This window comes from Chiloscyllium plagiosum, unplaced genomic scaffold (assembly GCF_037043375.1).
Source record: "Chiloscyllium plagiosum isolate Xiang-an unplaced genomic scaffold, Cpla_swu_hap1 HiC_scaffold_23, whole genome shotgun sequence".
Lineage (NCBI taxonomy): Eukaryota > Metazoa > Chordata > Chondrichthyes > Orectolobiformes > Hemiscylliidae > Chiloscyllium > Chiloscyllium plagiosum.
In genome coordinates, this window is record NW_028270161.1 from 3639945 (window position 1) to 3652156 (window position 12212).

The 12212-nt window shown below is 43.1% G+C and overlaps 1 protein-coding gene across 1 annotated transcript in view; it reads left to right on the forward strand.

Annotated features, from left to right (window-relative positions):
- Positions 1-12212, forward strand: part of grm3 (glutamate receptor, metabotropic 3) — a 252265-nt gene that overhangs the window by 221701 nt on the left and 18352 nt on the right. Inside the window, exon 5 of the mRNA XM_087999321.1 lies at positions 4231-5297. Coding sequence (XP_087855447.1) covers positions 4231-5297 — 1067 coding nt within the window. The remainder of the gene's footprint in view (positions 1-4230; positions 5298-12212) is intronic.

The following is a 12212-nucleotide window of genomic DNA, read 5'->3' on the forward strand; positions in this document are numbered from 1 at the left end:
CCGAAAAGCACTGGTGTGGTCAGCAGTCAGGGAATAGCAGTGAATACTCTGTGAGTGACCAGGAAGAATATTGCCAGACGGATGGTCTCTGGTGGAAGGGATACACCAAATGGCCATCTGAAAACTCTAAAAGATTGTTCTTGCTGTAGTCAGAAGAAGAAATTCCTGGAACGGGCCTTACTGCTGCTAGTCAGTTCAGGAATCCTCTGCTATTCATGTCTGCAGTTTAGAGTATTAGTTGATTTGTTCCAGTAAAAGCCTTAAAACTTCAAATCTTATTATACAATTCCTTTAAGTTGGTCTTTGGAAATTCAAAGCTCTTGTTTAAAAATATCTCCACAGATATTGAGTCATAGAGATGTATAGGACTGAAACAGACCCTTCAGTCCAACTCGTCCATGCCTACTAGATATCCTAACCTAAATTAATCTCATTTGCCAGCATCCGGCCCATATCCCTCTAAACCCTTCCTATTCATGTACCCATCCAGATACCTTTTAAATGTGGATTGTGTCAGCCTCCACCACTTCCGTCCAACAAAGGAAAACGTACCAAATGTCCTCCCCAACATCCCATCCACCCACAATTCCACCCTCAAGGAACCGCCAACCTGCACTCCAAGGTCTCTTAGGATGAAATGCAAGGCTGGTAGATGTAGGGAATGCTGGATGACTCATAACGAAAAATTTGAAACAAAGAGATGCTTTTGAGCTATATTACTAAGATGGGATGATATATATGGTGCCAAAACATTGCAAATATTCCACTCAGCTGTCCTTAAAAGAGGCAAATCAGAAATCCAACTTTCCATATCATCATACTTCAGATCATTGTGGTTTTTAAAAACCAGAAGTTTCTCTCAGATGTAAATGTACTATTCAGCCACTGGTAAGCACAGAAACATAGCAAACAGACACAGATGTCAGCCATTCAGTTCTTCAAGCCTCTCTACCATTCAATCTGGTCATGGCTGATCATCTAGCTCAGTCCTCTGTTCCTGCTTCCTCCCCATTCCCTTTGATCCCTTTCGCCCTAAGAACTATATTCAACTCTTTCTTGAAAACATTCAATGTTTTGTTCTCTGGGACAGAGAATTCCATAGGCTCCCCACTCTCTGAATGAAGATATTTCTCCTCCTCTCAGACCTAAACGGCCCACCCCCCCCCCCCCCCTCCCCTGCCCACCTCCATCCCTGCCCCAGTTGTGGATTCCCTCGTCATTGGGACCATTCTTCTGGCATTTATCTGAAAGTGGTTAAGGAATGGTGAAAGAACAATGCAAGTTCTTTAATTGAAGATAAGATTCAGTACAGATAATGTTCCCTTTGAGACTGTGTGCAGTATATCTGAATGCTACCACTGCTGCTTCAGACTGACTGACAAATCATGAGACTAACATTTCATATCCTGTTGAGGTGGGTAGTGATTGACAGTAGTTTTAAGATCTGTCCCTTACAGGTATATGCACAGCATCTCACTACATTCTGCAGTTATCTTCTTTCACTAAGTCACATTATATTTTGGAACGTACTTTTCATAGAGTTCACTATCATAAACTCAGAGTGCCATCTATAGTTACTGCAGACATTTTCATTCCTGATGCTTCACTACAATTTCTGGAATATATATTATCAACACTTTATGATCAGAGGTGTAAAGTGCTCTTAAAATGGAAAGATCTGCAGATGCTGTAGTTTTCCTCCAACTGGGAAACATAGACAGATCAGCATCTTGTTCACATTTGCTTACATGTCTGTAAAAGTAGAAGGCCAAAGAAAAGTGAGCATCAATCAAAGCAGATTTTACTGTATTAAGAAAAATGAAGGATTGCTCCGATGCTAGATCTGAGAATTTACAGACTGTCCAACTGAAATGTAACTCTCATTATGACAGCACTCTGACATCCCAGTGCAGAGGGTCTGAGACCAGCCCCTCGGGCAATTGCTTACTACAAGTCTTCACAATCTCCAAATCACTTTGACCCAAACAGTGACCTAAGATATACTCAGGAGCTGAAGAGAATGGAAAATGGAAAGATCTTCAGATACTGGAAATCAGAAACAAAAACAGAATTTGCTGGAAAAACTCAGTAGCTCTAGCAGCATCTGTGGAGAGAGAAACAGAGTCAATGTTTTGAGTTCAGTGACCTTTTTTCAGAATGGTTCTGAAGAATGGGTCATGGATCCAGAACACTAACTCTGTTTTCTCTCTCCAGATGCTGCCAAAGCTGCTGAGATTTTCCTGCAATTTCTTTTACTAAAAAGAATGGTCTTGCTTTGCACATGCTTCACTGTTTGCAATGACCATCGCAATATTGCCACCCCATGGCAGTCTGCTCTCGCTTCCCATCTTCTCAAATATTTACCCCCGCACACTTCTAATGACTCAGTTCAATAACAGGAAAGAAACTAATTTCTGAATTCGATCTTCATCTGCCACATATCTCTCTTCTTTGTCCTGGTGATTTGTTCCTGAGAAATTCTAAAAAAAATGTTGTTACATTGACTACCAGGCGGTGAATAAACTTGGAGGTAAAGGTGGACCATTCTCACTCACCCTGGACACTACACCAGAAAACAGGGTGACCCACTGGCCCATACTTGAATGGACTGTCCTTTAATCTGGCTATTTCTCCCAATATTTAAAGAGGCAACATTTGCCCTGTGTTTGAAGGAAACCCTGTTAGAGATTGAGCTGGAGGCTCAGCTGAATAACTGTAATGGTAATCATAGTCTCCCCACAGCATGAAAGCAGGCTATTTGGCCCATCGAGTCCACATGGTCCCTCTGAAGAGCATCCCACCTGGACTCCCTGTAACCCCGCATTTCCCATGGCCAATCCATCTTGCCCAGACTGTGGGAGCATGCTGGGGCACCTGGAGGAAACCCCCGCAGACAAGGAGAGAATGTGCAAGCTCCACACAGACAGTCGAAGATGGAATTGATCCCAGGTCCATGGCACTGTGAGGCAGCAATGCTAACCGCTGAGCCGCCGTGCCGCCCAATATTAAATTTGATGTATTGGTATAACATCCATTCACTGCCACACCTTGATGTTACGATCTGAACGCCCAGACCCCACTCTCATGCTCACTGACTCCCCTCCCCACTCTCCCTAACCCCACTCTACCCACACTAACCAAACCCGTTCCTCCCACTGTCACTAATCACCCTCCCCTCCCCCGACACTCTCATTAACTGCCCTTCACCCACTCTCACACACTCCCCTCCCCCCACTCTCACCCACTCCCCTCCCCCCACTCTCACCCACTCCCCTCCCCCTCAACTCACCAGCCCCTCCCCGACACTCACCCACTCCCCTCCCCCCACACTCACTGACTCCACTCCTCCACACTCACCATCCCCCCTACCCCTTGCTTACCGACCCCCCCTCTCCCCACACTCACTGACCCCCCCCACACTCCACTGTCCCCCCTCACTAACTAGCAAACTCCAGTCAGAAGAGGGCTTTGTGGCTGGTTAATGGGGGAAGAGGTTGACTGTATGACCACGTAATCCAAATCAGAGCAAAATGGAACTTAGGCTGTGTGTGTATGTAGAACATAGACCAGTACAGCACAGGAACAGACCCTTCAGCCCACAATGTTGTGCCAAACATGATGCCAAATTAAACCAATCCCTACAGCCAGTCTTTGGTCCATATCCTTCCATTCCTTGCATATCCATGTGCTTATCTAAAAGCCTCTTAAATGCCCCGATTGTATCTACCTCCACCACCACCCCTGGCAGTGTGTTCCACACTCCTACCACTCTCTGGGTAAAACATCTGCCCCTCACACCTCCTTTGAACTTTCCCCCCTCACCTTAAATACATGATCCCTAGTATTAGACATTCCAAATCTGGGAAAAAGATTCTGACTGTAAACCCTATTCATGCCTCTCATGATTTTATAGACTTCTATCAAGCCTCCCCCTCAGCCTCCAGAAAAAACAACCTGAGTGTTTCTAGCCTCTCCTTATAGCTGATACTCTCTAATCCAGGCAGCATCCTGGTAAACCTCTTCTGCACCCTCTCCAAAGCCTCCACATCCCTGCTATAGTGTGGAGACCAGAATTGAACATAATACTCTAAGTGTAGTCTAATCAAAGTTTTATAAAGCTGCAACATGACATCCTGGCACTTGTGCAGGAAGTTTCTCCACTATCTTTGAACAATTACTGTATATAGGATCATCATGTAGGCTGACCTTTTTAATGTTGTCATTTTGCAGCCCCATTCCGTCCGCCCGGTGATATGGACAGTGAAGTCAAGTTTGATGAGAATGGAGATGGGATTGGTCGTTACAATGTCTTCAATTTCCAGAAGATTGCAGGAAAATACACCTACATCAAGGTGGGCCAGTGGGCAAAGTCTTTGTCTCTGAACACAGCCCTAATTCACTGGCCCAGGCATCATATCCCCACGTCACAGTGCAGCGATCCGTGTGCCCTGAACGAGATCAAGAACATGCAACCGGGGGATGTGTGCTGCTGGATCTGTGTACCCTGTGACCCCTATGCGTACCTGGAGGATGAGTTCACATGCAAGGACTGTGGGCCGGGCAGATGGCCCAATGAGGACCTCACAGGTTGCTATGACCTACCGGAGGAGTATATCCGATGGGGAGATGCCTGGGCTGTGGGACCAATCACCATCTCGTGTGCTGGGATTGTCACTACACTGATGGTTGCCACTATCTTTGTAAAGCACAACAACACACCTCTTATCAAAGCGTCAGGGCGTGAGCTCTGCTACATTTTGTTGTTCGGGGTCTTCTTTTCCTACTGCATGACCTTTTTCTTCATCGCAAAGCCCTCACCTGCCATATGCACTTTGCGCCGATTGGGACTGGGCACCTCATTTGCTGTGTGCTATGCAGCACTGCTTACGAAGACTAACCGCATCGCCAGGATATTTAACGGTGTGAAGGAAGGGGCTCAGAGACCCAGATTCATCAGCCCTAGTTCCCAAGTCTTCATCTGTCTGAGTCTCATCTCCGTTCAGATTATCATTGTCTCAGTCTGGCTCATGCTGGAGGCTCCTGGTACAAGAAGGTACACTGTCCCTGAAAAAAGAGAGACAGTCATTCTGAAATGTAACGTAAAAGACTCCAGTATGCTAATGTCTTTGACATACGATGTGGTGCTGGTGACCCTATGCACTGTCTATGCCTTTAAGACTAGAAAATGTCCAGAAAATTTCAACGAAGCAAAATTTATTGGATTTACCATGTACACAACATGTATTATCTGGCTTGCCTTTCTGCCTATATTTTACGTGACTTCCAGCGATTATAGGGTAAGTGATGAACTCTTTGTATGTTATCACCAGGTTTTAAGATCCAAATGTGTTCAGTCGTATTTATATTTCATTTTATTCACTCATGGGACATGGGTGTTGCTGGCTGGTTCACATTTATTGCCCGTCCTTAGTTGCCTTTGAGAAGGTGAGCTGCCCTCTTGAACTGCTGTAGTCCACGTGCTCTTTGTGATTTTCATAAATGACTAGGATGAGGAAGTGGAAGGGTGGGTTAATAGGTTTGCCAATGACACGAAGGTTGGTGGAGTTGTGGATAGTGTGGAAGGCTGTTGCAGGGTTGCAATGGGACATTGACAGGATGCAGAGCTGGGCTGAGAAGTGACAGATGGGAATTCAACCTGGAAAAGTGTGAAGTTATTCATCTTGGAAGGTTAAATTTGAATGCAGGTTACAGGGTTAAAAACAGGATTCTTGGCAGTGTGGAGGGAGCTAGGGCTTTCCTCATTGGAGCAAAGAAGGATGAGAGGATGATAGAGGTGTACAAAATGATGAGAGGCACAGATAGAATCATAGCCATAGACTTTTCCCAGGGCAGAAATGGCTATCACAAGGGGCATAATTTTACGGTGATTGGAGGAAGGTTCATGGGAGATGTCAGAGGTCGGTTCTTTACACACAGAGAGAGATGGGTGCATGGAATGCACTGTCAGCAGTGGTAGTGGAGTCAGATACATTAGGGACATTTAAGCAACTTTTGGAAATGCACATGGATGATTGTACAATGAAGGGTATATAGGTTAGTTTGATCTTAGAGTAGGATAAAAGGTCATTGAGAGCTGAAGGGCCTGTAATGTGCTGTTCTATGTTCTATGTTCTATGTGCTGTAGGTAGACCCATAATACCTTTATGGAGGGTTTTCCAGGATTTGATCCAGAATTACTGAAGGAACGGTAATATATTTCCAAGTCAGGATGGTGAGGAGCTCAGAGGGGAACTTGAAGCAGGTGGTATTCCCATGTATCTGCTGCCCTTGTCCTTCTAATTGGAAGTGGTCGTAGATCTTGAAGGTGCTGTCTAAGGATCTTTGTTGAATTTCTGCAGTCCGTCTTGTAAATAGTACACACTGCTGCTACTAGGTGTCACTGGTGGAAGGAGTGGTTGTTTGCGGATGCAGTGCCAATCAAGCACATTGTTTTGTCCTGAACCCCCAGGATGTTGATGGTGGGGAATTCAGGGATGGTAACACCATTGATGGTCTGAATGTCTCTTATTAGAGATGCTCATTTTTTGGCATTGGTCTGATGTTTACTTGAATGTTACTTGCCATTTGTCAGCCCAAGATCAATTTTGCCCAGATGTTGTTGCATATGAACATGGACTGCTTCAGGAGCTGAAGAGTTTCTGATAACTCTAAGTACTGGCAATATTATAAAATGTGTTTAATTGAAACAAAATAATTTAAAGGTCCAGATGAAAAATCCCCAAAAAGATGTAAACTTATTTGTAAAGCCTGACCTACTGTGTCCTTTCAGATTGAGTGTCAAATTTGTGGCATTTGCCATTGGTCACATGTCTCCAATAGCATGTAGAAAATAGTCTCAGCTCCCAGTGTAACTCTTTGTGCAGAGAGTATTGATTTGATTTCTCATCTCTGTTTGCATATCTGATCTTATAAAACGTTTGTTTCCCTCACTATTGGATACGAGGATGATGTAAACCTCGACCTTAAATTAAATATGGATTTTAAATTCATTCACCAAATGATGACAATGGTGTCTGTAACTTTCTACATCATTCAGCATTCTCTCTGTATTACCCACAAAGATTGTATGTGGAATGAATTGCCAGAGGAAGTGGTGGATGCAGGTACAGTTACAACATTTAAAAGATATTTGGACATGTACATGACTAGGAAAGGTTAACAGGGCAATGGGCCAAAAGCAGACAGGTTTGGGAAACCTGGTCGACATGGACAGGTTGGACCGACTGTGTGACTCTCTTACAGATAGATTGGACAGACTGTGTAGGAGGCATTAGTTTAATGGTACTATCATTAGACTGTTAATCCCGAGACCAAGATAATGTTCTGGGGTCCCAGGGAAGATGGTGAAATTTGAATTCAATTTTAAAACGTCTGGAATTAAGAGTCTAATAATAACCATGAATCCATCATCAATTGTTGGAAAACCCATCTGGTTCACGAATGTCCTTTAGGGAAGGAAACTGCCATCCTTACCTGGTCAAGATATGACTCCAGACCCACAGCAATGGGGTTGACTCTTAACTGCCCTCTGTGCAATTAGGGATGGGTAATAAATGCTGCCTAGTCAGTGAGGCCCTCATCCCATGAATAAATAAATAAATAATTCATAGTCATACAGATCTACAGCACAGAAAAAGGCACGTCGAGGCTGGTCAAAAACAAACACCTAACCGTTCTAATCCCATTTCCCAGCACTCGGCCTAAAGCCTTGTCTTCACAAAAGCACATCTAAATACGTCTTCAATGTGCTAAGGGTTTCTGCCTCTATCTCACTTACAGGCAGAGAGTTTCAGATTCCCCACCACCCTCTGGCTGAAAAGCTTTATCCATTCCCCCCCTCTAAACCTCCTCCTGCCCCTTACATTCAATCTATGGCCCCTGGACATTGAACCCTCCATCACGGGGGGAAGTTTCTTCCTGTTTACCCTGTCTATGCCCCTTATCACTTTATACCTCTCAATCATGTCCCCTCTCAATCTCCTCTGCTCCCATTGGACAGAAATCCCCGTCTGTCCAATCTCTCTGTAAGAGAGTCACACAGTCGGTCCATGTTGACCAGGTTTTCCAAACCTGTCTGCTTTTGGCCCATTGCCCTGTTAACCTTTCCTAGTCATGTACATGTCCAAATATCTTTTAAATGTTGTAACTGTACCTGCATCCACCACTTCCTCTGGCAATTCATTCCACATACAAACCAGCCTCTGTGTGAAAAGGTTGCCCCTCAGGTACCTTTTAAATCTTTCTCCTCTCACCTTAAAAATATGCCCCCTAATTTTGAACTCCCCACCCTAGGGAAAAGACTCTTTGCTATCTACGCCCCTCCTGGTTTTACAAACCTTTATAAGGTCACCCCTCAGCCTCCTATGCTCCAATGAAAAGAAGTCTCAGCCTATTCAACCTCTCCTTATAACTCAAACCCTCCAGTTCCCTCTCCAATTTAGTAATATCCTTCCTAAAGAGAGAAAGTGAGGACTGCAGATGCTGGAGACCAGAGTTGAAAAATGTGGTGCTGGAAAAACACAGCAGGCCAGGCAGCATCTGAGGAGCAGGAGAATCAACGTTTCGGGCATAAGCCCTTCTTCAGGAAGCAGGGTGACCAGAACTATACACAATACTCCAAATGTGGCCTCACCAATGTTCTGTTCCACTGCAAATTCCAACTCCTATATTCAATGGTCTGAGCAATGAAGGCAAGTGTGCCAAACATCATCTTCACCACCCTGTCTATCTGTGACACAACGTTCAAAGAACTGCTAAATGTACCTGAACCTTTAGGTCTCTCTGTTCAGCAATACTATCCAAGCCTTAACATTAACTGCATAAGTCCTGCCCTTGTTTGTTTTACCAAAATGCAATGCCTCACATTTATCCAAATTAAACTCCATCTGCCACTCCTCAGCCTATTGATCCAATTGATCAAATTCTCGTTATAATCTTACACAACTTTCTTCACTGTTGACTATATCACCAATTTTGGTGTCATCCACAAGCTTACTAACCATGTCTCTTAAATTCTCATGAAAATCATTTATATAAAATACAAACAAAAATGGACCCAACTTTCCAGTCCAGGCAACATCTTGGTAAATCACTTCTCCACTTTCTCCAATGCAATTGCTAGACTCCAGAACTGCACATGATACTCGAGTTGAGGGCTAACCAATGTCTTTTTTACAGTTCCAGCCTAACCTCAGTGCTGTTAAACTCTGTGCCTTGACTAAAAATAAGAATACCATATGGCTTCTTAGCCACTTTATCTACCTGTTCTGATAACTGAAGAGAAAGGTGTATAATCTCCCCCAGGTCCCACTGATCCTTGGTGTTTCTCAGGGTCCTGCTGTTCAGTATTCTCTTGTTTGTTTGTCCTGTCCACATAGATCTCACCTTTATCTAGACTGCATTCCATTGCCAATGATCAGCCCATCTGACTAGCCATCTATATCCGCTTCTACTCTGATATCCCCCTCCACTTATTACCATCCCACCAATTTTTGTTTCATGTGCAAACTTACTAATGGACCCTCCTACATTCAAATCTAAATCATTTATATAAACCACAAATAGCAAGGGACCCAACACTGACCCCTGTGGAACCCCACTGGACACAGACTACCAGTTAGAAAAATACCCCTCAACCATCAGCATCTGCTTCTTACTACTCAGCCAATTGTGGATCCAATTTGACATATTTCACTGGCTCCCAAGGGGCCCTACTTTTGCTATCAGTCTCCCAAGTGGAACCTTATCAAAAGCCAAGCTAAAGTCTGAGTAGATGACATCAAATGCACTGCCCTCATCTACACATCTGGTTACCTGTTCGAAAAATTTAATCAAGTTGGTCAGACATGAGCTCCCCTTAACAAAACCATGCTGACTGGAATTGATTAATCCCTGCCTCTTCAAATGCAGATTAATTCTGTCCCTCAGAATTGCTTCCAATAGTTGCCCACCAGAGGTTAGATTGACTGGTCTGTAGTTTTCTGACATACCCTTGCTCCCTTCTTGAACAGGACCCCCATTGGCTGTCCTCCTGTCCTCTGGAGCCTCCCTGTGGTCAGAGAGGAATTGAACTTTATTGCTCGTATCCCTGTTATTTCCTCCCTTGCCTCACTCAACAGTCTGGACACATTTCAACTGCCCCTGGAGATTTATCTACTTTTAAGACTGTCAGACCACTCAGAGCCTTCTCTCCCTCTCTATTTATGCTAATTTCCTAAATTGTATCATAGATCTTCTTCATTGCTATGCTTTACTATAATCTTACAGTGAGCATGAGATGGTTTAGTGCTTTATTCCTCAAACTTTCCAAATATCTTTGATTACCTTCATGCATTTCCAGCAACCTTTCCTCACTATTCCTAGTTGCTAAAGTCTCTCTTTCTAGCTGATAAATGTTGTCTCATGATAAGCAGAAAGCACTATTTGGTGACAGGAATACAACAGTGAGTCTATGGTTTTAGGCCAGGAACATTATTTCTTTTACAGCCTTCCACTGAGATTCAGAAACTTTTCATAAAAACACTTCCTTTTTGTACTTCAGGTTTTGAATGAATTCTAGAGGGTGAGAAGTTTAGTCTGAGTTTGAGTTCCTACTTTATGCAGGTCAATTCTTCTACTAAAGTCGTCAAAAGACTGAATGTTGGCATTTCTTCCCCACGATCCAAAAGCAATGTTTACAGCAAAACAGTTTTGAGGTCAGAGCTGCTTCACTGCATTTCTATTGATATATTATTTGAGTAATCACAGAAGTGATATTTCAAATATGATCAAAGAAAATCCCACACCTATTTTTAAATAATTAATTCATGCGGTGCAGGTATCGCTGGCTGGACCAGCATTTATTATCAATCATTAACTGGCCTTGAACTGAGTGACCTAATGGTGCAATTTAGAGGGTTCTTAGGAATCAACCAGATTGCAGTGGGTCTGGAGTCAGATATCGGCCAGACCAGGTAAGGGCAGCAGATTTCATTTCCTAAAGGACATTTGTGAACCACATTGGTTCCTACATATAGCTACCATTAATTCCACATCTTTTTATTGAATTCGAATCTCACCAATCCCTGCCCTGCAGTGATTCATCCCCCATCCCAGATCATTAGCCTTAGGTTCCAGATTACTGGCCCAGCGATATGATTACTAAACTGCACCATCTCTTCAGTGTTAGCGAGACTTTGTCCCCACTACTCAGAGACAGAATAGTTTGTTTTTTTATTATTATTTACAGAAAGAAACATTGTATTGATTGAGATCAATAAGTGATCAGAAATGTTCCATTGCAATGTTCACTAAAAAAAATCAAAACAGGTTTAGTTCTGCTTTGTTCTGGGCTTTCTCACTGCAGAAAAATATTGAGCTGACTGCAAGATTGGGTGGCATACTTATCCAAAATACTGGTGAAATTCTGTAGGTCTGGCAATAACCGTGGAGAGAAAAGCAGAGTTAATGTTTGGAGCCCAGTAAGACTAATCTTTGGGACTGTATCCAGTTTGAATGAGAGACATATTATCATGTCCCCAGGGAGGTGGTGCCTTAGCTGTAATTGACATTATTCAGAGAAAATCAATTTCAAAATGGTAATAGATGTGGAATCCTGTTACAGGAGTTACTGATATCACTGAACAGAAAACCTACTTTAGCCTCAAATTTGTAGCAATATTTTGTTGATGTCATCAAAAAAGTGTAAAATAATTCAGTTATTCTGCCTGATGAGGTACAATGTTGGTTTTGTCCCTGTTTGGTTCCTGAAAGTTGATCGTGGTCTGCTCAAGTCAACTAGAGACCACAGTGGAACAGCTTTTCATTACCAACAAGACCAAAATTCATAATTAATTATAATGAGTCCAATAAGCCACTTGGAAATCAGGTACCATTCCTGATACATGAACTCTAACTTCTATTAATGAAAGCTGATGACAGATTCCATCAGTTGTTCTTTCCCATGAGGCCAGTAATCCCACCATATGTGATGGCTGATACAATGTGACAACATGAATAAGATTTAAAATCACGGGGATTAAAAGTAACACCCTCTAAGTGCTCTAAACAGAAGAGATTGAGTCGTTACTGCTTGTTCATCCCAAAGCATCACCAAGCCCCAATGTATTTATGCCAGGGGAGATATTGTCCTACCCAAACCACGTTAAGTCCTGTAATAAAAATGAAATGATCCTAATTCTGGTTCACTTCAA